This window comes from Lissotriton helveticus, chromosome 6 (assembly GCF_964261635.1).
Source record: "Lissotriton helveticus chromosome 6, aLisHel1.1, whole genome shotgun sequence".
NCBI lineage: Eukaryota > Metazoa > Chordata > Amphibia > Caudata > Salamandridae > Lissotriton > Lissotriton helveticus.
In genome coordinates this window covers 875,277,608-875,303,902 of record NC_136067.1, presented here as the reverse complement: position 1 = coordinate 875,303,902, position 26,295 = coordinate 875,277,608, and the positions used below count along the sequence as shown (strand labels likewise).

Here is a 26,295-nt window from a genome sequence, read left to right as displayed (position 1 = left end):
CTAGTATTGACTGCTTTATTGCCTTTGAATCCACAGTATTTGCTGAATTAGGATGTTGCTGTTCAGGAGGGAATAAGTTTTCGATAAATATAGCCTAGAAGTTAAAATGACTGGTCACTAATAACATGCATTCTTCAACATTCCTGCATATTAACCCAAATAATGTCTTCAATAGATTCAATCAAGTCCTGGAGTGCATATGGGATCATTATTTTTCAGCGTATTAAAATCATAACATAGGTAAAAAAGAATCAAGTTATATTAAAAGACTTTATTCACAATAGAGAAATTTTACAAATATAGCTCTTAGAAATTGTGCATCTTTATCTATTACATAAACCCTAATTTTAGAGATTTTTATAAAGGTGGAAAAGGTCATAAGGAATATGTAAAAATGCATAGAAATCAAGAAAAATACAACATAAATTCAGTGTGACACTGGAATACACTAAACAAATGTTGATGCAAATTTTACTTCACCTAATGTGTATGAAAATTGAATAATTGATTACATGACATTTAAGTGCTGTTAAACCTATTCACTTCCCAAAATGTATTAAATGTAAATTGAACTGCATTTACTTACACTGCAAAAAATATATAACTTAAGATCATTCACATAATATTTAGCGCATTTTAATTTACATTTTCAAAACGGAAAGCAACTGTTAACTCAAACGCAATCTTTCATCACACATTACATGTTTCGGGATGTTTTAATGACAAAACGTTCAGACTTAATCAGATAAACACCATGTTCATAGCAAACCTGTTTATGCTGCACAATCTTTTTGTCTACTTACACCATTAAGCAAAGGTACAATCTAGTGCAGTTTGTACATAACTTACATCAAATAACCTGCTGAGTGTTTTTAGTATTTGTGCTCTCCACACCCCACCACCCATACAAAATTAAGTAGTTGGTGCTTCATGTCTATATAACCCCGCTCTCCCTAAATATGAAAAGTTACACTATTTATCAAAATATATTGCATTATTAACCCTGGTCATAATAGGTGCTATAATTGGATGGAGCACTCAAGTACAGGTTGGACTCACACATTAACGTGTTTCTTGAAGCCTCTTCAAGTTCTTTGCTGCTGGAGATGAAAGAATTAACCAACTTTTTTTCGGGAGCTAGGAATCTTGAAAAAAGTGTAGAGTGAGAAACAGAGGCCAAGGTCATGGTGTGGCACCTCAAACGGCATGAAATACAACTAGGAATGTGAGAGGTATTAGTGCAATAAAAATGTAATAGAATGTACTCCTTCTACAGACTAAAAACATACAAACTGTAGTGCTCCAAGAAAGGCACTTGAGAAAATAGGACGATATTACATTAGAGAGGACTTGGCATGGTCCCATTAGTTATTCATGCTTTTCTTCAGCTGCTTGAGGCAGAGCAAATGGATTAAGCCCAATGGTCTCTTAAAACAGTTAATATTTCAGCTGATTGAATGGTGGGGGTCAAATGGGGACAGACTTGCAGCTGTGCATGGATTACAATGTCGTTCATTAATGAAAAAAGGCTTAGGATGCCAATTTAAACTAGTCTGTGTTCATACAATTTGAAAGTGGGAAGTAGAAATGTTATTCTTTGTAACTTAACATTAGCATGCCAATCCGCCAAAGATGGCTCAATTAGCTTATGAATAACAAGGTTACGTTTACATAGCAACCACTTATTTCAACTAGTATTAGCTTATTTTAATCCAAAATATGTCTATATGTAGGATCTTGGAGGTCTGAGAGTTAATCAAACCGGAACTGTACGTGCGTTTGGGCAGACATCACTAATTATTTTTATAAATATATTTGCATTGTAGGTCACAACAATACTGCACATAGAAGCCAGAGGAGCCACTAATTTTATTAAAACTTGCTTTTCAGGTTTGCGCAAGTGCCTAACTAGCAAAATGCAATTTGGAAATCCTTTCATTTAAACATCAAATAGAGAAAAGTCATAGCTATCCGACAACGGGCTACAATGCAAAGAGCCCAGCTAAGATTACTGGAGAAATTAGTAATTGTAGGATACTTGATACTGTAATAATGCTAAGTGGACAGCATAAAAATCACATAAATGGTCCCCAAAGGAGCATTGCGTTGTGTCGAATGTATTACAATCTATTGAAAGCAATTCTAGCTGTCACAGAAAAAAAAATGCGAAGATCTTAACAGGAGTTTTGTTGACAGCTTATCGACAGGATGCACTGAGGAGCACAAACAGTGGCTTTATTGTTATTATTAAGTGTGTGCATGTAAACCATACGCTGAATGTGCCAATTCGATAAATTCATTTCACATATCATGGTAAAATCTGTATTTGCTGCAATATTGTGTGATATTTGATTAAAGCAGTTCAACACATGAGGGGGGTAAAAAAAAAAAATCCCATCGGCCGTATGCTCATTCTTTCAATAGCAGAACGAACAGCTGTACACAGTGCTGCAAAATGCTTACTAAGCAGTTACTGATTAATAAAATGCAAAATGTACAGGTAAATTAAGGAGATCTGTCTAGTAAAAGTGAAGTGGACATTTGAAATATGCAGCTATGTTCATGAATTACCTCATTCATTAAGCTGAATCAGGACCAATAAAACTACCCCCCCCCTTCACCCTCCCCACAAAACCGGAAGTTGGGGTCTTTCTGCAATTTAATGGCAGCCAGTAGTTGCGCCATAAGGCTGACGATTAAAAAATGCATCCAATTATTCTGCAGCTGGTAATATTAACAATGGCCCACACAAAGCAATCTAATTAGTAAAGGAGACTACAAGGTAATGGCCAATGAATATGCTTTTGAGCAGCATGCCCAAACACACATTCCAAGACGAAAGTGACTGGATCTTGTATGGCTGAAATGACATACAGAAATTAGTGGTGGATAAAAAGGATTATCTGAGAAGCTAAATTGCACTTAGTTTACAACGTATAAACCTCATAAATTGACTGACTTATTTCTGGTGACAGTAAAAACTAATAAAATGATTCAACAACGACATGGATCCTGTAACACAAATGTAACCGCCGACTTGCATTAAGTACTGGGTTTACAGACCGCCTAGAAGGTTAGGAAAATTATGTGAAAAAGCATGAATATTTGTTCTTTACCTTATACCGGCCCATATAAGATTTGTGACTGTTATTTCATGATAATGTACTATGCCCAAAGTATGCACTAACACGGCAACTTCATGAGTAAGTGCACATACTGCAGTCAACACCGCTTGGTATTGCAGAGTAGCAGTTGTGTATCCCATATTTATTGTCTAGAGCTCATGTAACAACTCGTGGACTTACGGTGTTAGTATATGCACGATAAGCTGTAAAAAAAAAAAAGCTTTGGGAAAAATATGCACACTGCCCTGTTTTGTATCTGAAAGGGGCCTTGGCGAGATCCTTAATATGGAAAACAATTTTAAAATCAATGTAAAAAGTGGTATCCCAATGAAACACAAGAAAGACTGAACTGGCATGTATGCATCATCTATTTCTCTTGATAATGGATTGAGGCATTCTCATTTACAACATTTCTCCTGGAGCCCTTTCCCTCTGAGATATATTTGTTGTAATCCGTGTCCCTTCTGATGAGAACTAGAATTCCTAAAAAACATATCTTTTAATGTGTTTTTTCAGTTAATCACATGCCAATATTATGGGAAGTGGAAAAGCAGAGACCTGAATTAAGCAGGCTTCCAGTCCTTTATAATACTGTATTTAAACAGCATCAATGAGAACAGCTACTTATTTAAACACAAAATTCTTTCTTGAAATGCACTAACAGGTATGACTATTTCGATTTTCTAACAGATATTTTAGTAGTACTGTTACTACCGACTGAAGTTCCTTATTTAAAAGTATTTCAAAGTTTGTATTGATCCATCAAATATTTATGCAAAGTTCTCTCAAATTAGTGAGCGTGATAGTGTATTTTTATAACTTCATATTCTTTACTCATTTGGATTTTACCATAATTCTTCAAATACGATTTGTATAATTATCTCCTGAGCTGCTGAAGGTGATATACTACATAATTGAGAGGTTAACCATATAAAATTTATATGAAAGCTATCACAAAGTCAAAATGCCCAATCATTTCATGATAATTTTCACTGCTGTGTTCAATTCTTTTTATTGTTTGATCAAATTCATATTAAAACTAACCCCAGGTTTCTCATTGCGAGTTGTCGCGTATGCTCGTGACCACTCGCGATGAGAAACTACAAGTCCGCGTTGAGAAAGCTGCCGCTCGAGTAAAAATCTACTCTAGCTGCAGAAATCTACAGCTCGCACTGTGCAAGATGCAGTTTTCAGTGATTGCACAGTGCCGGATGCTTGTCCGCACTGTGCAATCATTGAAAACGGCATCTTGCACAATACGAATAGAGTACTACACAGTTCGCGAAGTGCACTTTGCGTAGCTACGCGTAGCGCTACTTCGTGAACTACGCCCAGCCCTAATTAAAACGGTAAATACAGTCCACAACAACCAACGTGTTTTGTCCAAAACACTGGACTTTTTCAGGGCAATGATCCAATTGCAGTGGAACCAATGAAATATCCAAGAAGCTTACAGCTGGAAAGGGTATGTTCCGCACAGTTCCAATTTCGTAGCCCTATCCCTAGAGGTTTGTCAAGATATACTTGTGTCGGTCAGTGAGAAATAAATTAATGGGTGGTCCCTGTAGTTCCAATGCCAGGGTTTCCAAGCCATGTTGCCAAAGGTCAATTAAGCCCTTATGAGTCAAACACCAGAATGAGTGACGCAACCCACAGAAAGCCACAACGTGATCAGCAGGGATGATCTTTCTCACTGACAGACACGAGTAGGTCTTGACAAACTTCTAGGTTTTGGGCCACGACATTGGAACTGTGCGGAACATATCCAAGACACTTACAGCTGGAAAGGGGATCTCATTGGTTCCACTCCAATTGGATCATTGCCCTGAAGTCCAATGTTTTGGATGAAACGAGATGGTTGTTGTGGACTGTATCTACAGTTTTAATATGAATTTGATTGAATAAAAGAAGAAGAATTGAACACATCAGTGAAAATTATCAAGAAATGATCGGTCATTTTGACTTGGTGATATCTTTCATATAAATTTTATATGGTGCATCTCTCAATTATGTTTGAATTTGTATTGTCCATTTGTTTGGACCGCATTTTGGCAGTGGGTGCTTGGAGTGTGTGCACATGGCCAGATATATGGCTCTCATCGCTAGTTGAAGAATTTTGGGAAACTGCGGATAGGTGCACTCCTCGTTTTTGGGTTCCATGATCTTGTCCAGTTTTTCTGTGATATACTATATATTCATAATATTAGATAGTGCTTACAGTTGCTGTGTTGGCATGCATATTAGACACTGAAGCCATCACATAACATACCACATGTAAGGTCAGTTGAAAACATTTTTGATAAAGTCAAGAAGTTGAACAATCAGACCAGGTATATTTTCGGATTAACAATTTTTGTCAAGCACATTTAAATATGTATGTAATCAGTAGTGGTGCTTTACTATTTCACTCCTCTTTCTGTGCTATTAGTGGAAATCAAAATACAGCAATTAAAAAAAAGTACTAAAATGAAAATCCTAAAAGAGTAATCTAAATGCCAAATGTTTTGTCCGAGGAGTCAATTTTGTTTTTAAAACACACATTTTAGACACTGCCTTTTACTTTTCTTTAACATTAGATTGTTTCTCCAGGCAAAAGTAAAGCATAGTAACTTTGAAAGATTAATCTTCACAAATTGTATTCATCTTGTGACTGGGAGCTGGAAGAGCTCACCAAGAGGAGATGGATCTAAGGAAGCAGGATTGCATCTTTGGCAAATAACATTAAAAAAAATGCAGAAGGATACTTATCGTATGTGTAGTTAAACCTCCAATCAGATATGTACTCACTATCACTGCTTCATCATATTGCATATTTCCACACAACGTGTACTGAAGATTGAAGCACTGCATTATTGCAAATGAATCAATTCTAATTCCTGCTGCACTGACCAATTTCCTATTGTTATGCAATACTCTGCCATTTTCACAACCAATTATGACGGGGATAAAATAAGCCTATACTTTGAGATCCACTAAATGGTAGATTTAGGGCACCCCACTCCACACACACGAGCCTTTGGATGCAAAGTGGATGCCAGGATGTGAAATTCATCTAACTCTGGCTTGTCAAGGTGATTTATAAAGTTCGATTCATCCATTTGAAAACCTTTCCTGGAAAGTAATTGCCAGGCGAAACCCATCAACATGACATTGTGAAATGGTGTGATCTGTGTGAAATACACCCAAAAAGGATGGAACACATGGACTGCAAAAAACATTTTGTTAGTCTTTCTGCTCAGTTAACTCCTGGCAATGTTCTACAATTGAAGGAAAGGCCCTAGGCACTTGAACATCTTACTTAGAAATCCAGTTTGTCAGGCCTGGCGGTACTACCTTCATTACAATTACACTGATTAAGCAGCACTCAACCAACTTAAATTAGAGTTAAAGACGAAGATACTATGGAAAACTGACTAAATTTGGTCTCGGTCCGTTAATTTTGGCCCAGTCAACATTATGTAGCCAGAGGCGATGCTGAAAGAATAATTAAAAATGTCAATCAAGCCGACAATCAAACCCTAAAAAAAAACTAAAAATACAAAAATAAATTTCCCAAATACCCCATGTGTCTCACACCAAACCAGAAGTCTAAAAATGTTTTAGACTAATATAATAAGTTCAACATGGTTTGTAAAGACATACAGAATTCCCTTTTCAATATTATACAGTTCTTCAACAATACTAAACAATTACTTTATATTTGCGCACTTTAGATTGTCTGTTGAACTTGGTTATTCTTGGAAGGGAAGGAACTACAACCCATCAGCACATACAGTACAAACTTTGCACAAAATTAGTTTTTCCAAAATAGGTTTCCCTATTGAAATATAATAATTTTGAAAGTGTAATGCTACTTGAAACCAAATGAATACATTATATGTATGTAGTTCAGTAAAGAAGTATTCCTAGGCGTCCTTCATGGTTAATGAATCTTTGAGACATTTAAGAGGAAGATGAATGAACCCGCATACAAAAAGGCTGTCACAGTTGTACAGTTTGTCTCTGATGAGCTACGGACAAATCAGCATAACATCACACTGTAAAGTAAAGAAAACCTTTATACTAAATTTATTATGGCTTTTTGCAACATGGCAAAATATTACAGCTTAAAGCAGACATCTCCTCATGGAGGAGAAGGATTTTTTTGCAGTCTGACAAAAAACACAACGAGGGTTTTAATAATGTGCCGCCCAGCTAAACAATTTGGCAAAGGAGGCACAGCAGCCTAAAAAAGTATTAAAAAGTCAAATTTCTAAATAAATGTGGCTCAGTTGGCGAGATGAAATAACAGAAAAGTCAAGTCATATGAAAATAATTTATGTCATTCAAAAATGTTTAGAGATTAAATGTTATAGACTGCAAAACAGTTGGTCTACAAATTAAGAATAACTACGGACTGGCATAAAACTGAATCATGTGGTCAGATACTGGAAAATAATTCTTAAAGGAATGCAGTGAATCATTGAAAGCAGTTTTTTTCATTTGGACGGCTCTTTCATCTTGCTGTTTTTGTAGATTACTGGTAAAGGATGTGCCTCGGTGTTAAAGATCCAATGCTCCAATGGAAGAAGGTCGTCATCCGAAAACAGTAGGTACAAGTACCTAGAATAAGACAAAAGAAAGGATGTATTAAAATAGTACAAACACATAGCCGGTTACAAAAATTACTTAAGAAAAATGTGAATGACTTAACAAGTGACTGTGTTGTGAAAAAGTACAGAGTTGGCGGTTTCTGTTTGAGCCCTGCACTGCAAGTTATTAAAAGGCGTTTTTCTTTCAGGGCAACTAAACACTTGTATCCTTGAATAAATGGTGATTTGGCCAGTTTGTGCATCTCTTCCTCTAATGGAAGAACAGTTCTATTTAAAATTAAAAGAATGAATATTTAATGAAATATCCATATATTGGCAGGATACAACAAGTATGCTTAATTCCATCTCCTAATATTTGTTACAACATTGCACATTAGACAAATATTAAAAGGAATTCTGAAATGCACAGTGAGGTAACAGATAGAAAACAGTAAAATATTTTTTGTATTTTGCATAACTGTTACAAGTTTTATCTCTTCTATAATGCAATACTTTATTTTCTCCACAAGGTAAGCCAATTCAGTTAGTCCCACCTCAATTTTTGCCTCAGATGTACTTTCCAATATATCTGACTGAATATTTTTGCCCTTATCAAACATTTAAAGAGCAAATATGGTTGTTTTACTATAACACTACGGATGGTAGGATGACAATCATATACATACAATATCTGATTTTTGATATGTGCATTTAAACCGTATACTTTTTAACCAAAGAAATTTCAATTTTTTTTTAAAAAGTCCTGATATTAGCCCATCAGGCGGCCATTCCCTTCAGGTTGAGTGTTATACAAAATACCACCCTGTCAGCTCACAGTCGAAGGGGAAATTTTTTTATATTTCCTTGGGCATGTATAGGAGGAGGAATGGGGTAGAACAAATACCCTTCACAATAGAATGGCTACTAACTACCAAAAACCTGTCTCCCTTGGGCAAGATGGGATGAGAAATATCTACCCACCCTCCTGCTTGGGTAATATAGAATAGCAATATTCCCCCCTCCATGTAAATATAGGGGAGTAGGCCCTGACATTGGGCAAGGCGGGAAGGGCAGAAACACCACCTTCACAATTGATAGGCACAACAAAATATTAATGGCCGCTAAAATTTGCCCATTCATTATTCTTAATGGTTGGACCATTAAGGCTAATACTGACCGTCCAAAAGGGCATTGCTTTGGGACTCAGTCATAAGGCGAGGAATTTGCAGGAATAGTTTATTCAGCAGTAGCCGTTTTCTGGAACACAATGTAGCTTTCTGCAGATACCTCACTGCTCTCCTGCCTCCCCTGATGAGTTGTGCTTTGGTTAGTAACCATCCTAGGCATGCAAACATTTCATCCACTGTATGTGATGCTCTGTCTGTTTTGGTCATCGAGTCTCACTGGGATGTAAAAAGTGTAGAGTGAAAAGCACCTTTTTTACACGGGCTATGGCATTTAAACAGCAACCACTACCTAAACAAAAAATTCCTGGCATGTGCAATTAAAATGTAGTGTAGGCAAACCAAAAGCATTAAACAAAATACAATGGCTCTCAACTACAAAGTCATGGCATGCTGCATCTGTAATCTAACGAAATGACTACTTGATGCCTGATCACCAAAGCCTAATGCAAACAGACAAAATCATCCCAAAAATTGCTACTGCCATGTCTGAATGATCAAACAAGCAATGGCAGGCATTGATAAAGCCAATGGCTAAAAGGGGCTGCCCCAAAATGCACTCTTTGGTCTCCGTTTTTTTCTTTTTTAAACTAATTACAAAAGATCTATATACTTTCAGCTTCTGCAGCCAGATCAAAAAGCGTTACAATATCCCCTAAATTAATGATATTTCTAATCAAAAGCACTGCATCTTAAAAAGAGGAAAAAGACTGAGGACTTAAGTTCAAGGCAATTTTGCAAAACACATAATTTAAATATTGTATCAATCCTGATTACGGACTTACACAAATAATGAATATAATGTGACACACAGTGTTCAAATGTAAAGTGAGCATGGAAGTTGCACAAATCTTTCAACAATGATTGTGAAAAGAAACATCCACCCACTCCAAATCCTATTTATAAACAAGCACCCTTTTTGGCTTAAAAACATAACAGAAGAAAACCCCACACCAAATATTTTATATATAGAATGACACTAAAATGACAATCATCCGATCAGTAGAACCAGACATTTCAGGTAAGTAAAGCACCTACAAGCACAATGCTCCACTCACGATTATCTAGTCATGTTAGACCGGGTGAAAGTCACCAGTTCAGGCTGACGGAGATGGAGCGCAGGCCATATAAAGGCACAAGGTTAGTCCCTTCTAAGTCCAGTGCAAAGAGTTCCGTACATGGTGGAAGAGGCCACAAGAAGCAGAGCAAGCATTACAGATGTTCGATGTAGAGTGAACAGGCCAGGTGTCGCACAGAGTCGTGGCTGTAGAATGAAGATTCTGTCAGGCGTTGTGGGAGGTCGTGATGGAGGTTTGCATTGGCGGTCACCGCATGCTGTAGCTCGAGGTGCAGCTCTCACACTGCCGGGAGTCTTTGGCGGTCGCTGTGGAGAAAAGAGTCTAGTTCACCAGAGTATTGCGGGGCAGCAAGATCTTGGCGTGAACTAGCCCGTTTGCAACGAGCCCAACGCTTCAAGAGAGCTCAACTGAGGCCCCACCAAGGGTTCAGGATCTGAGGGGCACCACTTTGGGATTAGGGAATCACTCCAGCAGAGACCTTCAGGGCTTAGGCAGGTCCAAGCAGCAGATCAGTTGCAGCTGGCCTCTTAAGCTTGTTATGTCCCTTTAGATCACAAAAGGAGGCCAACTGTCTGTCCCTTAGAGTCACTTAATCCTGGGATAAAGTGTGCAGGGTCCTTCTCAGAAAGCAATGCAGCAGACTAGCACAGTGGCAGTTTTGCTGGCAGCAAAGCAGTCCTCCTAAAGTATCCACAGATCCAAGAGTATACTAAAGTGTTGGGGTTGCGTGTTCAATATTTATATCTGGTGCCTTCAATGAAGTAGGAGAAGTTGAGAGAATTACCTATGAAGGCCTTGAAATTCCCTGCCTCCCCTGTCCTGGGTCAAAGCTGGCTGCACGAACAAAGAAATTGTGACGAGTCATTTGTGTGAAGGCAGGGAGCAGCCTATTAAACGTAAGTGGAGCAGTACTCATCTCTGCCCCAGCTCCTTTCCTGCCAGTTGACGGCCTATCCAAGCACAACTAATCACTCTATTGTGTGGCTATCTGGGAAGAATAAAAGTCCAACTGTCAACAATACACAGGCATGTGATCCAGGAACAGGCTGCAGGCACCAAATAGGACAGGAAGATGACAACTTTCTAAAAGTGTCACTTTCAAAACTGTAACTTAAAGATCCAACTTTACCATTAAAGATTTTTAATTACAATTTCTTAAACACCAAACAGAATTGTTTACCTGTACCCATTTAAAAATTAGCACTTATTAAATGTAATAATGCAACCCAATATTATCCTAGGAGAGGTAGAAATCACAGTAGTGAAAAACAAATATAGGAGTCTTTACCTATCAGGACATGCAAAACTTTTATGTACATGTGCAACTATTTAAATACACTGTACCCTGGCCTCTGGGCTGTATATGGACTACCCTAGGGTTGACACATGCATTAGCTCTTTCACTGCTAGCCCCCCCTCTTGTGCCAATCCTTTTTTGGGGTTGTTTGCGCTTTGGCCCCTGTCGGAAAACCAATTTTAATTATTTTTTTTTTACGAAGTTTTGGCATTTTACTGAGTCATAACCTATTTCTGCTACTTTTGTGCTTTCAACCTCCTTCCAATTAGTAGTAGAAATGGGTGTGAAAGCAATAAGGGATCCCGGAAAGCTATACATTTCTGAAAAGTAGGCAAAATTCTGAATTCAGTAAGGGGTCATTTGTGTACATCCTTCAAGGTTATTTTCAATAGAAACTAACAGGTTGAAAATAAAACTTTTAAATGAGTTTAAAAAACTGCCATTTGTGCCAACGTTTTCACCTGTAACAACTTCTACGTATGACAGATGTTTGAAAGTAATACACTATTACATCCACATGACCCTTCTGCTTGAGGGGATATATAGGACTTGTAGGTTCATCAAGAACCAGAGGAACCCAGAGCCAATAACGGAGCAGCGTCTTGCAGTGCTTTTTCATTGTGTATCGGGCATATAGCAATTACTTTGGAAACATTTAAAGAGTGAAAAATATGTATCAAAGACACCTATATATTTTTGAAATGGGAAGAAAATATAGAGTTTAGAAACAGTGGCTATTTGCACATCTCCGAAATTGTGGTTACCCATTCTAACATGTGAATTGCCTGCCCCCATATTTTGACCACAATTCCAAACACCGTAGGAAAAATAAGCTCTGGGAATCGCTCTGAGTTCAACAATGATTGACATACAGCGGTACTACTGATGCCAGTTAGAGGAAATCTGGTGGGACCGAATGGTGGGGAATGTATGGAAGCCCCAGTAACTATAGAGGCAACTGGGATTGTATTGCGGGCTGAGGCCACACTATTGAGGTCTATCCCTGAGATTGATTCCATGAGTAGGTCTGGTTTCAAAACCAATTTACACCTAGAAATGCCAAGAGTATTCGATCAAGGCCAGTCCACACTTTCCCCTGTATTTACAACATCTATATCGTCTGGTGGTACCAAGGAGGGTCTGGGGAGGTTGGTCTCATGGAACATTGCAGGATTGCATGCCAAACAAGACTCTTTTAGCTGGGTAAACTTTATTAACAGTTTTGATTTGTGCATGTCCCAGGAGACTTGGCTATGTGAACCATCTTTTGCCCAGGGATACCTAAATTATTCTGTGCCTGCATGTAAGGGTGTAAAGGGGAGACCTATGGGTGGTCTAACAATTTGGGTCCGCCAGAGTCTTCAGATAATTGTCAAGGTCATAGATACCAGAAACAGAGAAATTCAACTCATCAGAGTAGCCTCAGGCATTTTGGGTCATCTTGATATCTACAATGTTTATGTAAGGGGTAGCAAGGGTGGGAGGTCAGAGGTTTTAGCGGCCTTGGGTTCCCTCCTTGACACTCATTCCCAAGATAATAATATTGTGATTGCTGGTGACCTAAACCGAACCTTTGAACCCTTGTCAATCGACTATGACTTCCTTGGAGATGAAGAAGATAGGCAATGGGGAGTCCCTAAACTAGAGTTAAAACCAGTTTCTCGTTGGTTCGAGGATGTCATCTGTCTGAATGCCATCTGTTACGAAAAGGGTTTGCGAGCATTAAATGGGAGGACTCTGAGTGATAAGGTTGGGTCCTGTACATTTGATAATGGGCGGAACAGAAGCAGAATTGACTATGTTCTATGCAGTCTAAAGATATGGTCCGTGGTCTGTGATATGGAGGTAAAGTGGCGGGTTGAGAGCGACCATAACCCGCTGTGTGTAGAGCACAAATGGTGGTTCTGTTCCAGTGTGGTTACTAACACCGAGGACGCTCTTCCGTCTCAGATTGTCCCCTCAAACGACATGCGCAGATTAAGATGGGCACATGTTGCGACTAACCAACAGGCTATTGATAGCATCAACACTGAAGCTGATAAAGCAATATTGGCCATAGAACAAATTAACTTGTCCCATCCAGGCTCAAGCAGTATAGCTGCAATTAATGACACTCTTTTGTGCCATCAAGAACCATTTTGTAAAACCTGTGAGATGTCAGGGAGAAAGGCCCCGTAAGCAGGCTAAATGGTACAATACCCAATGCAGGAAAGCCCGTTTAGCTTTGGGTACCGCTATTAAAGGGAGGCAATCTATGGCTATCCGATCTGCAAGGAAGGATTACAAGGATAGTGTATTAAAGGCAAAAAAGGCCTGGGACGAGCTCCACTGGTTAGAACTAAAGGCAGCCAGCGATAGGAAAGATTCCAGGTATTTTTGGAATGTTGTAAAATGGGGCAAGGGGGTCTATCTGAACCTCCCAATAATAATGTGCCAGAAGAGGAGTGGGTCAAATATTTCAAGCCTCAATATGCTGAGACCCAAAATTCGACCGTGGCAGCCGACTTAAGTCCCGTTTATTATAAAGATGATTCTTTTAGTATTAAAGAAATAATGACGGCCCTTAATATAGTGTCCAGCGGCAGAGCCCCAGGATTAGATGGTGTTCCTGCTGATATCTTTACCAATGATAAAGAGCGTTGGTGCAAGTATATTCATCTTCTTGCCAACGCAATCGCACGGGGCACAACTGTACCAACATCCTGGCAGGGTGCAATAATTATACCTGTGTTCAAGAAAGGCGATCGATCTCAGCCGGGTAATTACAGGCCCATAAGCCTTATTAACACCATTCAAAAGGTAGTGGGTCGTCTAGTTGTAAACAGGCTCCATGACTGGGCTAAGGAGAACAACGCCCTGTCCCAATTCCAAGCAGGATTTAGAAGATGTACTAGTACAGTTGACCAGGTGTTCCGCTTCACCTTGCTCCAGTGGAGGACTGTGTTGCTAGGAGGGGGCAGCCTGTACGCGGCATTTGTTGATTTGCAGGCTGCCTTCGACCTAGTTCCTAGGTCCAAACTGTGGCTGGTGCTGAGGAACCAGGGTGTACCAGAAGAACTGCTGACCATGATAATGAGGCTCCAGGAAGCCAACTTTGCTAAGATCCAGTGGGGGGGACAGGGAATGGTGACAGCAGATTTCCCAGTTGAGCGTGGCGTCCGCCAAGGGTGCTCGATGGCGCCCACACTGTTTACATTATATATCAATGGGATTGTTGCTCGTATGTTGTCTTCGAATGTGGATGCTCCCTCGTTAGCTGGCACAAAAATTCCTATTTTAATGTTAGCAGACAACACGTCGATTTTATCTAAGACGCCGAGTGGTCTACAGCGTGCTTTGTCTATTTTCGACCAATTCTGTGGGGAGCATGGTCTAGAAGTCAACGTGACCAAAACAAAACTTATGATTTTTAACCCTCACCGTAGCTTTAAATCCAAGCTAACTATGAATGGTCGTCCATTAGAGGAAGTGGAAGCCTTTACATATCTGGGAATCCGTGTATCTAATGATCTTAGATGGTCCCAGCATATAGACATTGCTTCACTGAGGCATAGGCAATTGGCTGGCGCTCTTGGTCTGGAACATAGAAAATCTTTGACTAGACCAATTAAGCCAGCATTGCAGGTGTATGAGGCTAAGGCTCTCGGCTCTGCACTATATGGTGCTGAGCTGTGGGGATTTGAGAAGGTAGTAGCCCTCCAAACCTCGGAAAACAAGTTTTTCCGGGCCATTACTGGTGTCCCCAAGAGTACCCCACTTGTGCCTCTCAGGTATGATTTGGGCAGAAAAGCGGTTGGAGACTTGGTTAGGCTTCGTCCGATCTTGTACTGGCGAAGACTCTGGACTACACCTGAGCTATCACATTATGCAGAGGGCTTCCTAGACGTCAAAAGGGACGAGTTTCACAAAATCGGACGGCTTAAAACCCTCTGTCTAAACTTGAGCGAACTTGGTCTTCAGGCGCTGTGGAAAAATCCAGCGGGTACCCCGTTCCCAACAATAAAAACCATAAAAGAAATCTTCTGGGAGAAGGTTGCTCTTCAAACCTGGAGTAGCTCTAGTGCAGTGTCAATGGCTGGAGGATTTCTAGAAGCTAAGTTATATCCGTGCCTTGAACCGTACTGGGACGCTATTACAAGGCCAGGCGACAGGAAGCTCCTCTTCCAACTAAGAGCAGGTGCGCTCCCACTTAGATCACTGACGGGAAGGTGGGGTGGTGGAGTACATGATAGCTGCCCTGTTTGTGGTGCTACCAAAGAAACAGTTGGCCATTTTTTATTCTCTTGTATGGCGTATTCTGATCCAAGACGCATCTGGTTAGCACCAGCATGCAAAAATCTGGGTACCTCAAATAGTACCGTTGCCTTACGAATCATTCGCACAAGCACTTTAATGCCTTTAGTGATAGCTATAGCCAAGTATCTTGGATGGGTGTTGTCTATCAGACAGAGACTGCTGGCTACTTGACTGTGTTTTTTCTAATTAGTCGGTCTGCATTTTATACTGTCATTTTATCTAACACTTTTTATCTTTGTAAACTTTTATACCTGTACTTAGTTTAACACATTTTTATGCACAGAATTTTACATTGTAAATGCATTTAAAGTGTATTAGACTATCAAGTGTTAAATCTTAAATGAAAGTCTTGCTTTTTAACTGTATTGATGTAATTGATTGTCAATTTTTGTCTTGTGTACTTGCTTTAATGAGTGTACCTCGAATAAAGCATTATTTGACTTTGAAAAGAAAAAAAAGGCGGGGGGAAGAGTCACCTGTGTTTTAGGCCCTGGGCTCAGCGGCCATCTTGGGAAACTATCAAACCCACCCATTACTGAAAACTAGACACCTGGGAGAGTCCAGCGAGGTATGGCTTGCGTGGACCCACCCAACGCTTTACTACCCAGAATCCCCTGCAAACTTCAAATTTAGCTGGAAAAAGAGAATATTTTTCTCACATTTCTGTGTGGTAAAGTTGTGGAATCACTGGGCTGCACAAATTTCCTACCACCCAGCATTCCCCCAGGTCTCCTAATAAAAATGGAACCTCACTCGCATGGGTGTGCCAAGTACCTGCGACAGGTAAGGGCCCAAAACTTATTGAGGAGACATCAACATTACCGATCACAAAACAACCATGTTTTGCAAGGAGGGAAGGGGGTGTCACCTGGGTTTTTAGCCCCGGGCTTGGCGGCCATCTTGAGAAACTAACAAACCCAGACATTTCTAAAAACTAGACAGCCGGGGGGGGGGGGGGGGGGGGGGGGAGGGGTCCTGCGAGATATGGCTTGCATGGAACCCTCAACATGTTCCTACCCAAAATCCCCTACAAACCACAAATTCAGTTGGAAAATATCAAATTTTTCAAAAATTTCTGCGGCCGCGAAAGTTGAGCAATCACCAGGTGGACACAAATTTCTTATCACCCAGCGTTCCCCCAAGTCTCCAGATAAAAAGGGTACCTCACTTGCATGGGTGGACCAAGTACCCGCAACGGGTAAGGGCCTTAAATGTATTGAGTCGTCATCAAAATTACCCATCAGAAAAATACCTAGTTTTGCAAGGGGGGCACCTGGGCTTTTGAACCCGGCTAAGCGGCCATCTAAGGAAACCTACTAAACCTACACATTTCTGAAGACTAGACACCCTGTGGAGTTCAGTAAGATATGGCTTGAGTGGATCCCCCTATGTTTTCCTACCCAGAATCCCCTGCAAACCTCAAATTCAACTGGAAAAAAGCGCATTTTTCTCAAATTTCTGTGTGGGATCACCGGGCTGAAACAAATTTCTTATCACCCCTCAGTCTCCTGATAAAAATGATAACTTATTTGTGTGAGAGGACCAAGTGCCTATGACACAGTAGGGCAAAAAACGTAGAGAGACTGAGGGCGCCCAAAGCAGGTTCAAAAGGGCAGTTTATTTAAATGATTTTAGGATGACGCTACTTTGGGCACCCATACAAGAGGTATCATTTTTCTTGGATGACCAAGGGGAATGCTGGGTAGTAGGACATGTGTGCCTGTCTGGTGATCCTACAACTTACCCACACAGAAAATTTGGTTTAGTGGGCAGATGACTGGACGTTTTAGTGTTGTCCATTCTATTGCAACTAGCTTTAAAAGACCACCTTAGTCCTTAGTCCTCTGATGGATAAGCATAGGCCATATGCATGTTAGTGTTGATCCCCGCATAATTTGGCATCCATTGCAGTGAGCATTAAAATGAGTTTTTTCGTTCGAGGGGCTACCTATTTTGTGAATGTGAGTGGATCTATTGTGAAGAGTTAACAGACCGTTGTTACAAAATACTGGCCACTCAACCAGTCCTCCAAGAAGGGTCTCACTGGTATTTTTTATTACTTAAGAAAGGCCACCTACCAAAAACTAATTCATTATGAAATTAGTAAAGAGTGAGTGCTTGTAACTGGAAATGTTCAATAGTCCCAGATGCTAAAACTGTAAAAACCATCTCCACCATCAATACTGATCAATACTGGGTTTTCAGATAGTGTGGAGGGTGAGTTACTTATTTGCTATACGATTCTCAAAAACCTCCTATGAATGATCTGTCAAGGTCATTACTTAAGGAAAAAAACTTAAAACAGTAAAACGATTGGGTTGTCAAAATACACTGGCAATCTCATTTTGTAGCCTTAACCATTGAAGGGAAACTACAAATTGTAACTTTATACAAAGACCAGTCTATTGCGGTTACAGATATCGAAGGCTTTGGGATACTTTTTAGTGGTTCGAATAGGCAGAACATTACTCTCAGAAAACAATGTTTAAGTGTCATCTATGAGTTCACTACTGTAGTATCTGACCAGTCCAGATAAAGGTACGGTCTGAAGAGATATCCCTGAGGTATCATTGAGAGATTACCACTTTCAAGTCAAAATGTAGCCTTCCTGGATGTCATACTAAGCCCTTCAATAAAGTCTTCCCTCCTTATCTTCTTCTTGAGCAGTAAGTCAAAGTCTGAAGGAAGTCAAATCAAAGTTGCATAGTCTAGCAAGTAAAAAGTTGCTTACATGCAAAAACTGGTTTGCAGTACTGCAAATCGGCCTGCTGTGCACAAACCTATCAAGGGATCAGTCATTGCAGGTTGTGTTTGGAGCAATGTTTAAAGTGCAGTTTGTCCAGCGTGAACTTCTTGTCAGACATGAATGTCCACACAGTAAAGCTAACTGGACATATGGATAGTCCACAATGACACAGTTTTAAGAAGTCTGCAAGTGAGAGGTTGCCTAGGAAAGCCATATTGGTCCCTTCATGAGGTGCAGAATGTACCCTAGACTGTAGGGTCATTTGGCTTTGGAATAACAAGGTAAAGAACAGAATAACAAACTTAAATGAATTTGCTAATCCATCTAGCAAGGCTCGTTTTGGGGAATGGATTTCCAAGGTGAGAATGGCCAAAAGCATTTAGAATGGTCAACCAAGTACATAGGGCTCTTAACATCGAAAGTGTGTAAAGTTCCTTCTACAATAGACTGTGGTAGAGAGGAAAAGAGGGCAAATCAATAGCTCGATGGAGAAAGCAGAGGCGACTTGGCTGAAAACAAGGATATGTCCTAAGGGCTACCTGATCTATGCGCACTTGGATAAACAGCTGCTCACCTGTCAAAACTTGCAGTTCACTTACCCTTCGGCAGGAAAGGATGGCAATGAGGAAGGCCATTTTCCAGGAAATGAGCTGCAGTGGACAGAAGTAGCTCAAATGGAGGCCCCATAAGTCGAGTAAGGACAATGAAAGGTCCCATGAAGGGACTGGAAGTGTGTGGGATACACTAACCCTCTTGATGCAATCCATAAGGCTTGCACAATGGTAATTTAGAAGATGGACTGGTGTAACTTGTTTTACATCTAAGTGGCTAGGTGTAACATTATGGAAAAGTACACTAATTCTGATTTTCCGTTAGGTGTTACATGTACAAAGCGATACAAAAGGGGATGATGGACGGAGCGTTTGAGCAAATCAAACACTCACCCCCAGTCAACTGATCTGGGTTTAACCAGTGAAGTCTTAGTCTTTGCAAGCCACTTTTAGATGCCATGGTGTATGACAATGGTCAAACGCACTTGTAGTGGCTTTGACTTCTTTATGAATTAGCATGCTGTCTTCGGGAAGTTGTAGGTAGCCAATTTCAAAGACTTCAGGTGCCAAACTAAGATTCAGTGCCAGAATATTGAGGTAGAGCAGCTGACCCCGATACTGCATGATGAGATCTGTAAGTAGTTGTAGCTCTTCATGAAGATGGACATTTACAGGAGTAATACAAATACCATGGCTCTCGGGCTTATTGCACTGCAGTACTTGTATAGTGCTTACTGTCCCTATGTGGGCGCTGAAGCTCTTGACAATATGAGTAACACTGTATTCGATGTGTGGTAGGAAGAATATAGTCTTTGTTTTTAATCTATGTAGGAAGTGTTCCCATGAGCGATGACCACTGAGGTGCAGTTATCTTATGGGACGCAGCGTGTAGGAGGGTGTTGGATGATGAAATGAGACCCAAGCCATTTTATGGTTTTCAGCATGCTGGCAGCTTAGAACAGCTCCACATGCCCCTTCATGGCATTTCATGATATAGTCTGCTTAGCTGGTTACTGCACTGGTTTGTCGAAATGGAGAATGTGTGTATTATTGAATTCCTGAGCAGGCATGGTTGGTGGAAGAGAGAAGTGGGGAGATCCGTTTTGATAAGCATTTTTATCATCCCATATCTAATTTTCTTTGTGGGATGTAAAAAAGGGATCAAATTGTATAGGTATGTGAGAGCTGCAGTGAAAGGACTATTTAAGTCCTCCAGCAATGTGTGAGATCTCTTTAGTAATTCCAAGCCTGTTCATTTGGTGACAACTGTTCTTTTTGGCTCTAGAGTGCTGGTGATGGACACATTTCATACCAGATATGTCTTATATGAACTTAAGAGGTATTCATTATAATTTGTTGCTGACCACTGCGTATTACGGTTTGGGCATTATTGTGGGCCATAACTGTTATAAATTCAAGTACTTAACTATATAATGTCTCTCCTCTGCCCTTCCTCCAGAAAGGAGGGCTGTCACTTGAAGGAGTGACACCAAATCTGATAGCCTAACACGGGCCATGGGAGAGACCGGTGATTCACACCTGAATGGTAGCCATAGTGATGTGAATCAAAAGTTTGTCCAAGGGCCTCAGCCCTTTTTAGGATTCTCTCATCAACCTCTTTCCTGAGATGTGCAGAGGCCTCTGTGCAGAAGCCTCTTCTCAGTGACCTCTCTCTGAAACAAACGGCACCCTTTGATGTGTACTGAAGAGCGTGTCTGCCTCCATTTTGTCCCACCGAGCTTACATGAATGCAGCAATTCACAAATCTGCCTGGGGATTTCCATACCTCCTCCCCTCATGTTCCTCCAGTCAGTAGGTCTCCCAAAATTAAACCCAGAGAATTCCATGTGTTGTGCTCTTTATAAGCACATATACACCTAGCACATTTATATGGTATGCACACAAAGCACAGCACTACATCCTTCATATATTGTATCATTTACAGGCACACATGCACCAATCACATGCATACAATATACATGCACTGCATTATCAACCATTTTAACACACACAGGCACACATACACCAAAGCATGTGTACCACACACAAACTATATAGCACTTCACACCAAACCTGAATTAGGCCAAATGGGAGTAAAGCACGCAGCAGCAGGAATTTAAATGAGTGAGCCTGTAGGCCTCTCTCCAGTAACACAGGGAAAAGGGAACAGTTTACTTCTACTGATCTCTACACAAAATGCTGCAACCACCAGGCTTGTGCTACTTAACTCCTGGTAAAGGCAGTAGCGTTTCACCATTATGAGGGTAGGGGTTTGGGTGCCCCTCCCGGCCCAAAAAGACAGCAATGCAGGAGACAGAACTACGAAATGGCGCACACTCATGATCCAGCATAGGGATCCAGACATTACAGTTGGGGCACTCAGGCAGGGGTGCACGTCAAACACCACGCGTGGGACTTTTCTGGCCCAACATGGTTCTTATTCTCGGGAGGCAATATGAACAATGGAAATGCCTTGAACATTGCCGTTCTAGCTATAGGCAGCCAGTTAAGCGGTTGCAGGACTGGAGTCATGTGTTATCTTGGGTTTAGCATAGGAGGAGGAGTTTCTGTCCTGTAACTTCAGTTCTGTAGTAGGGGTATCTCTGTTATAGTCATAATCTAGTGAATAGTCCCGCCCATGTGCGTGGACCCCGGAGCAATCAAAAATAATCTCTTAAGTTGTCAAAACATGCAGAACTGCACAGACACTTAAGAGAGAATTTAAAGACCGATAATGCAGCCTATATCCACAGGCTACACTGTCCAGTACTTCAACTAGAAATTCCACCAAAATCCACAAACAATACAGCCTGTCCAGGTTTTTCTAAGAGAAAAACCTTGCCTTTAACATCAAAACCCTCTGGAATGACAGAGAGGAAGAAGTGGACAGACAAGCCCCATAGGCTGCCATTATGTGGCTCAGAACAGGATACTGTGCCTTTAAGAGAACTTTCCAGAAGTCTCACAGTATCCCAGAATGCACTGCAGGTCCCTTTTACTTTCAGTTCTTTTTGAAGGCGTAAAACGCCAGACCTGTAGCATCTCTTACATTAATATCTCTCTCCACCGGGGAGGAGGGCAGGCGCTTATGACTATAACAGAGATACCCCTACTACAGAACTGGAGTTACAAGACAGAAACTACTCCTTCTGTAGTAGGGGATCTCTGTGTATAGTCATAATCTAGTGAATAGAATGGCAAGCCCATCCCCACACCAAAGCGGTGGTGGAGAGAAGAAAAGATAACACCACTACTGTGCGAACAGATTTCGCAGCGAAGCCTGCCCAACCTGAGCATCTGCCCTGGCATCAGAGTCCAGACAGTAATGCTTGGCAAAGGTATGGACCGACTTCCAAGTGGCCGCTTTGCAGATCTCTGCAATTGGTACAAAGCAAAGCAGTCGTGGCAGCTTTGCCCCTGGTGGAATGAGCCTTAGGTTCACCCCCTAAGGTCTTATTAGCCTTTTGGTAACAATTGAATACAGGACACAATCCACATAGAAATGGACTGTTTAGAGGTAGCAAGACCGGTCCTCACTGATCCATAATTGATAAACAATTGGTCTGACCTACGAATATCTTTAGTTTTATCCAGATAAAATTTCAACACCCTCCTAACATCCAGGGAATGCAGAGACCTTTCCGCTGGAGACAAAGGATTCTGAAAAAACGTAGGTAACGTTATGGTCTGGTTAACATGGAAATCCGAGATAACCTTTGGAAGAAACTTAGGGTGAGTACGCATAACAACCTTAGCAGCAAGTGGTATCAAGACCCTGAGGAGGGCCCACACAGCTGAAATGACGGACCTGCTTATGAATCTGAACTTCACCCAGAAAGTGTTGTCCCCTACCCATCTAAAGGGACATATTTTAGATAATGTCTGGACAAATGGGGCGGATATTTCCAGTCCTATTGTTTCTCCCTGTACCTGGTCTGATCACCATTTATTGAAATTTGATCTACGGCTCCCTTCTGTTGAGAAATCTAACCCCATGGAGGGTGGTTTGGCCAGAAGATGGAATTCTATTAATAAAGGTGATTTTTTTTAGCTCGCTGGCCGACACTTCCCCAGGGTGGGCCAGATCGAGACAATGGATATTAATATCTCGAACTGGCTCAAGAATGCCAGCGATAAACATGCCCCCTTACCAGATTGAAAACCACCCGACGCGCTGACGCAATCAGATGGTTCTCGATTGAACTCAAAGATCAGAAGTTACAGCTTCGTAAATTGGAGAGACAGTGGCGTGGAAAGTATGGCCAGGAAGAAAGACTGACCTATGTGAAGGCCAGGAAAGAATATAAGAAACATATTCTGGCAGCTAAAGCGGCACATTTCTCTAACCGCATCATCAATTCAAATAACTCAAAAGAGATCTTTAATATTGTTAATGAATTGTCTAATCCAGATAGGATATTATTGAAGGCGGCACCATCACAGGAATTATGTAACTCTCTCAATGATTACTTCATTGACAAAATCATTACTATTAAAAACAACATTCCTAAATGTCTCGCTGCACCTAGTGTTGATGACCATCTTAAAAACACTCAGGTGATAAGCCAATTCCCTAATATTGACCTAGAAACCTTCCATAAGCTTCTGGTGAAGGTCAAGTCTGGTGCCCCTTCTGACTTTTGTCCGCCGCATGTTCTCAAAGACTGTTTTTTGGCTTTTCCTGGTCCTATACTAGCCTTAATGAATGAGTCTCTTATTGCGGGAGAAGTCCCCCTGGCCTTTAAGAAGGCCATAGTTGTCCCCTTATTGAAAAAACTTGGGGCAGATCCTAAACTGCTATCCAATTATTGCCCGATCTCTTTGTTACCTTTTGTGGCAAAGCTATTGGAAACCCATGTAGCAAACTGCCTATCTGATTTTTTGGAGGAGTCGGGCTATCTTGACCCCCTCCAGGCGGGCTTACGCCCAGCTCATTCGACAGAAGCAGTTATAGTGGCAGTAATGGATACTCTTAGAGAACATGTGGATAGGGGCTCCCCACGGGCACTGGTATTGTTAGATCTCTCCGCGGCATTCGACACGGTTGACCATGCAATATTGGTCAGCCGTGTCGAACTGGCAGGCGTCCAGGGGGCGGTTGCCAGGTGGCTGTCATCTTTTCTAAGTGACAGGTCTCAGGCTGTCCGCCAAGGGCCTTACCTTGCTTCCCCGCACATAATCACTTGTGGGGTTCCTCAGGGCTCAGCACTGTCACCGCACTTATTTAACATCTATATTTCTCCTCTGATTCGATCTCTGAAGTTGAGAAATGTGACAGTTTTTAATTATGCAGATGATCTGCAGTTGGTCCTTGAGATGGATGGTTCCGATAGCTCAGTGGCGGAGTTCCATGAAACATTGCTGTTTATACAGCAGTGGATGGATTGTAACCATCTGAAACTTAACCCGGGCAAGACAGAGCTTGTCTTGACCGGGGACAGTGGCAAATTCTGGGGTCCTCGTTACTGGCCCACGGAGCTTGGCCCATCTCCTTCTCCTTCCAGCTCAGCTAAAACGCTGGGGGGTTTTATGGACAAGGATTTAACATTAAAAACTCAGGTGGGCAGTGTGATATCAAAATGCTTCTTTCAGATGAGAAAGATCAGGAAAATCCCTCGATTTTTTACTCAGGATGCTCTGGTACGGATTCTCATGGCTACGGTCATATCACATTTGGATTACGCAAACTCTGTATACTTAGGGATGCCAAAATACTTATTTAAGCGATTACAGTTGGTTCAAAACCAGGCAGCTAGGTTGCTCATGAGCCAGCCCAGATGGCAACCAATCAGCTCAGCGCTTCAGAAACTCCATTGGCTTCCCTTCTTCCAGCGATGTGTTTTCAAAACAGGCTGCACTGTGTTTAAGGCCCTGTATGCGAAAAGCCCTGCTTTCATCACTAACCTGTTACCTAGATATGTGCCAAACCAGACTCTTCGCTCAACTCACCTGTCTGCTTTCTGTACCCAAGTTCAAACGGGTGCGTCAGGGGGGCTGCCGTTTTGCGGTTCTGGTACCCAAATTATGGAACTCGTTTCCTTTGGAAATTCGATCCTGTACTGACATTATGCAGTTCAGGAGGCTCCTCAAGACATGGCTGTTTCAGCTAGCCTATAATCTGGGATAATTGACAGTTGTGGTCTGCTCAGTTCGCCTTTAGTTTTTTCTTTTCTGTTCTCTGGTTAGCGCCATGAAGCCACCCGGTGTAAGTGCGCTTAATAAATACCCATTAACATTAACATTAGCAGCATGAAATACAGTATAAGGTTGTTGGCAACACAACGCCTGAATTTCACTCACCCTGCGGGCCGATGTAATGACCACGAGGAATGCCGCCTTCCAGGATAGGTGCTGCAACGAAGCCTTATGAATAGGTTCAAAAGGTTCCTTCATCAATCTGGACAGCACCACATTCAATTCCCATGATGGCGAAGGAAGCCGGACAGGAGGGAACACTTTCTTCAAGCCTTCCAAAAAATCTTTGATGAAAGGGATCTGGAAAAAGGAAGTCTGTGAAGGGCATTTCCTGTAGGCAGTCAGCGCAGCGAGATGAACCTTAATGGAATGGACATTAAGACCAGACTGCGCCAAATGTAGAAGATACGGAAGGATAACATCTTCCTTACACGTCGTTGGGTCATAGTTCTTGGACTTGCACCAGATGCAAAATCTCTTCCACTTGTAAGCATAGGAAGTCCTAGTGGAAGGTTGCTTAGCCTCCTTCAGTATGTCCGTACAATCTTCTGGTAGATTCAAATGGCCATATTGCACTATCTCAGGAGCCATGCCGCCAAACAAAGACGAGAGATTGGGGTGCACCATCTGCCCCCCGAACTTCGCGAGAAGGTCCGGCCTGCACGGCAGCTGTATGTGAAGAAGCAGAGACCGGTGAAGCAGGTCCGTGAACCACCACTGCCTGGGCCATTCCGGGGCAATCAGGATCATCCGCGCCCTGGACTGGGACAGCTTGATGAGCACCGCCGGAATCAGGGGAATGGGTGGAAAAGCGTACAGAAAGCTGTTCAACCAGTTGATCCATAACGCATTCCCCAGCGTCCCTTGCTGGTAGTACCTGGAGGCGAAGTCTCGGCATTTGCTGTTTTCGGCGGTGGCGAACAGATCTACGTCTAGAGTCCCCCACCTTACGAAGACTTCTTCTAGTACTTTGTCGTTTATGACCCATTCGTGGTTTTCCTGAATCAGTCTGCTAAGTGCGTCTGCCTGAACATTCTGCACACCCGGCAGATGGGTAGCCGTTATCGTCAGTCCTCTGGCTAGAAGCCAGTGCCAGATCGCCTGCGCCTCCTGCGACAGAGTGCGCGATCTCGAGCCCCCCTGCTTGTTGAGGTAATACATCGTGGTCGTATTGTCAGTCTGTACAAGCAGAGAGTTGGTCTGGAAGGACGGATGAAAGGCCTTCAGTGCCAAGTGAACAGCTCTGAGTTC

At 41.6% G+C, this 26,295-nt stretch overlaps 1 protein-coding gene across 1 annotated transcript in view; it reads right to left on the bottom strand.

Annotated features, from left to right (window-relative positions):
- Positions 1-256: 256 nt before the first annotated feature.
- MAN1A1 (mannosidase alpha class 1A member 1) overlaps positions 257-26,295 on the bottom strand; it is a 549,722-nt gene continuing 523,683 nt past the window's right edge. The window contains exon 12 of the mRNA XM_078648470.1: positions 257-7,727. Within this exon, the coding sequence (XP_078504596.1) occupies positions 7,604-7,727 (124 nt within the window). The 3' untranslated portion in view covers positions 257-7,603. The remainder of the gene's footprint in view (positions 7,728-26,295) is intronic.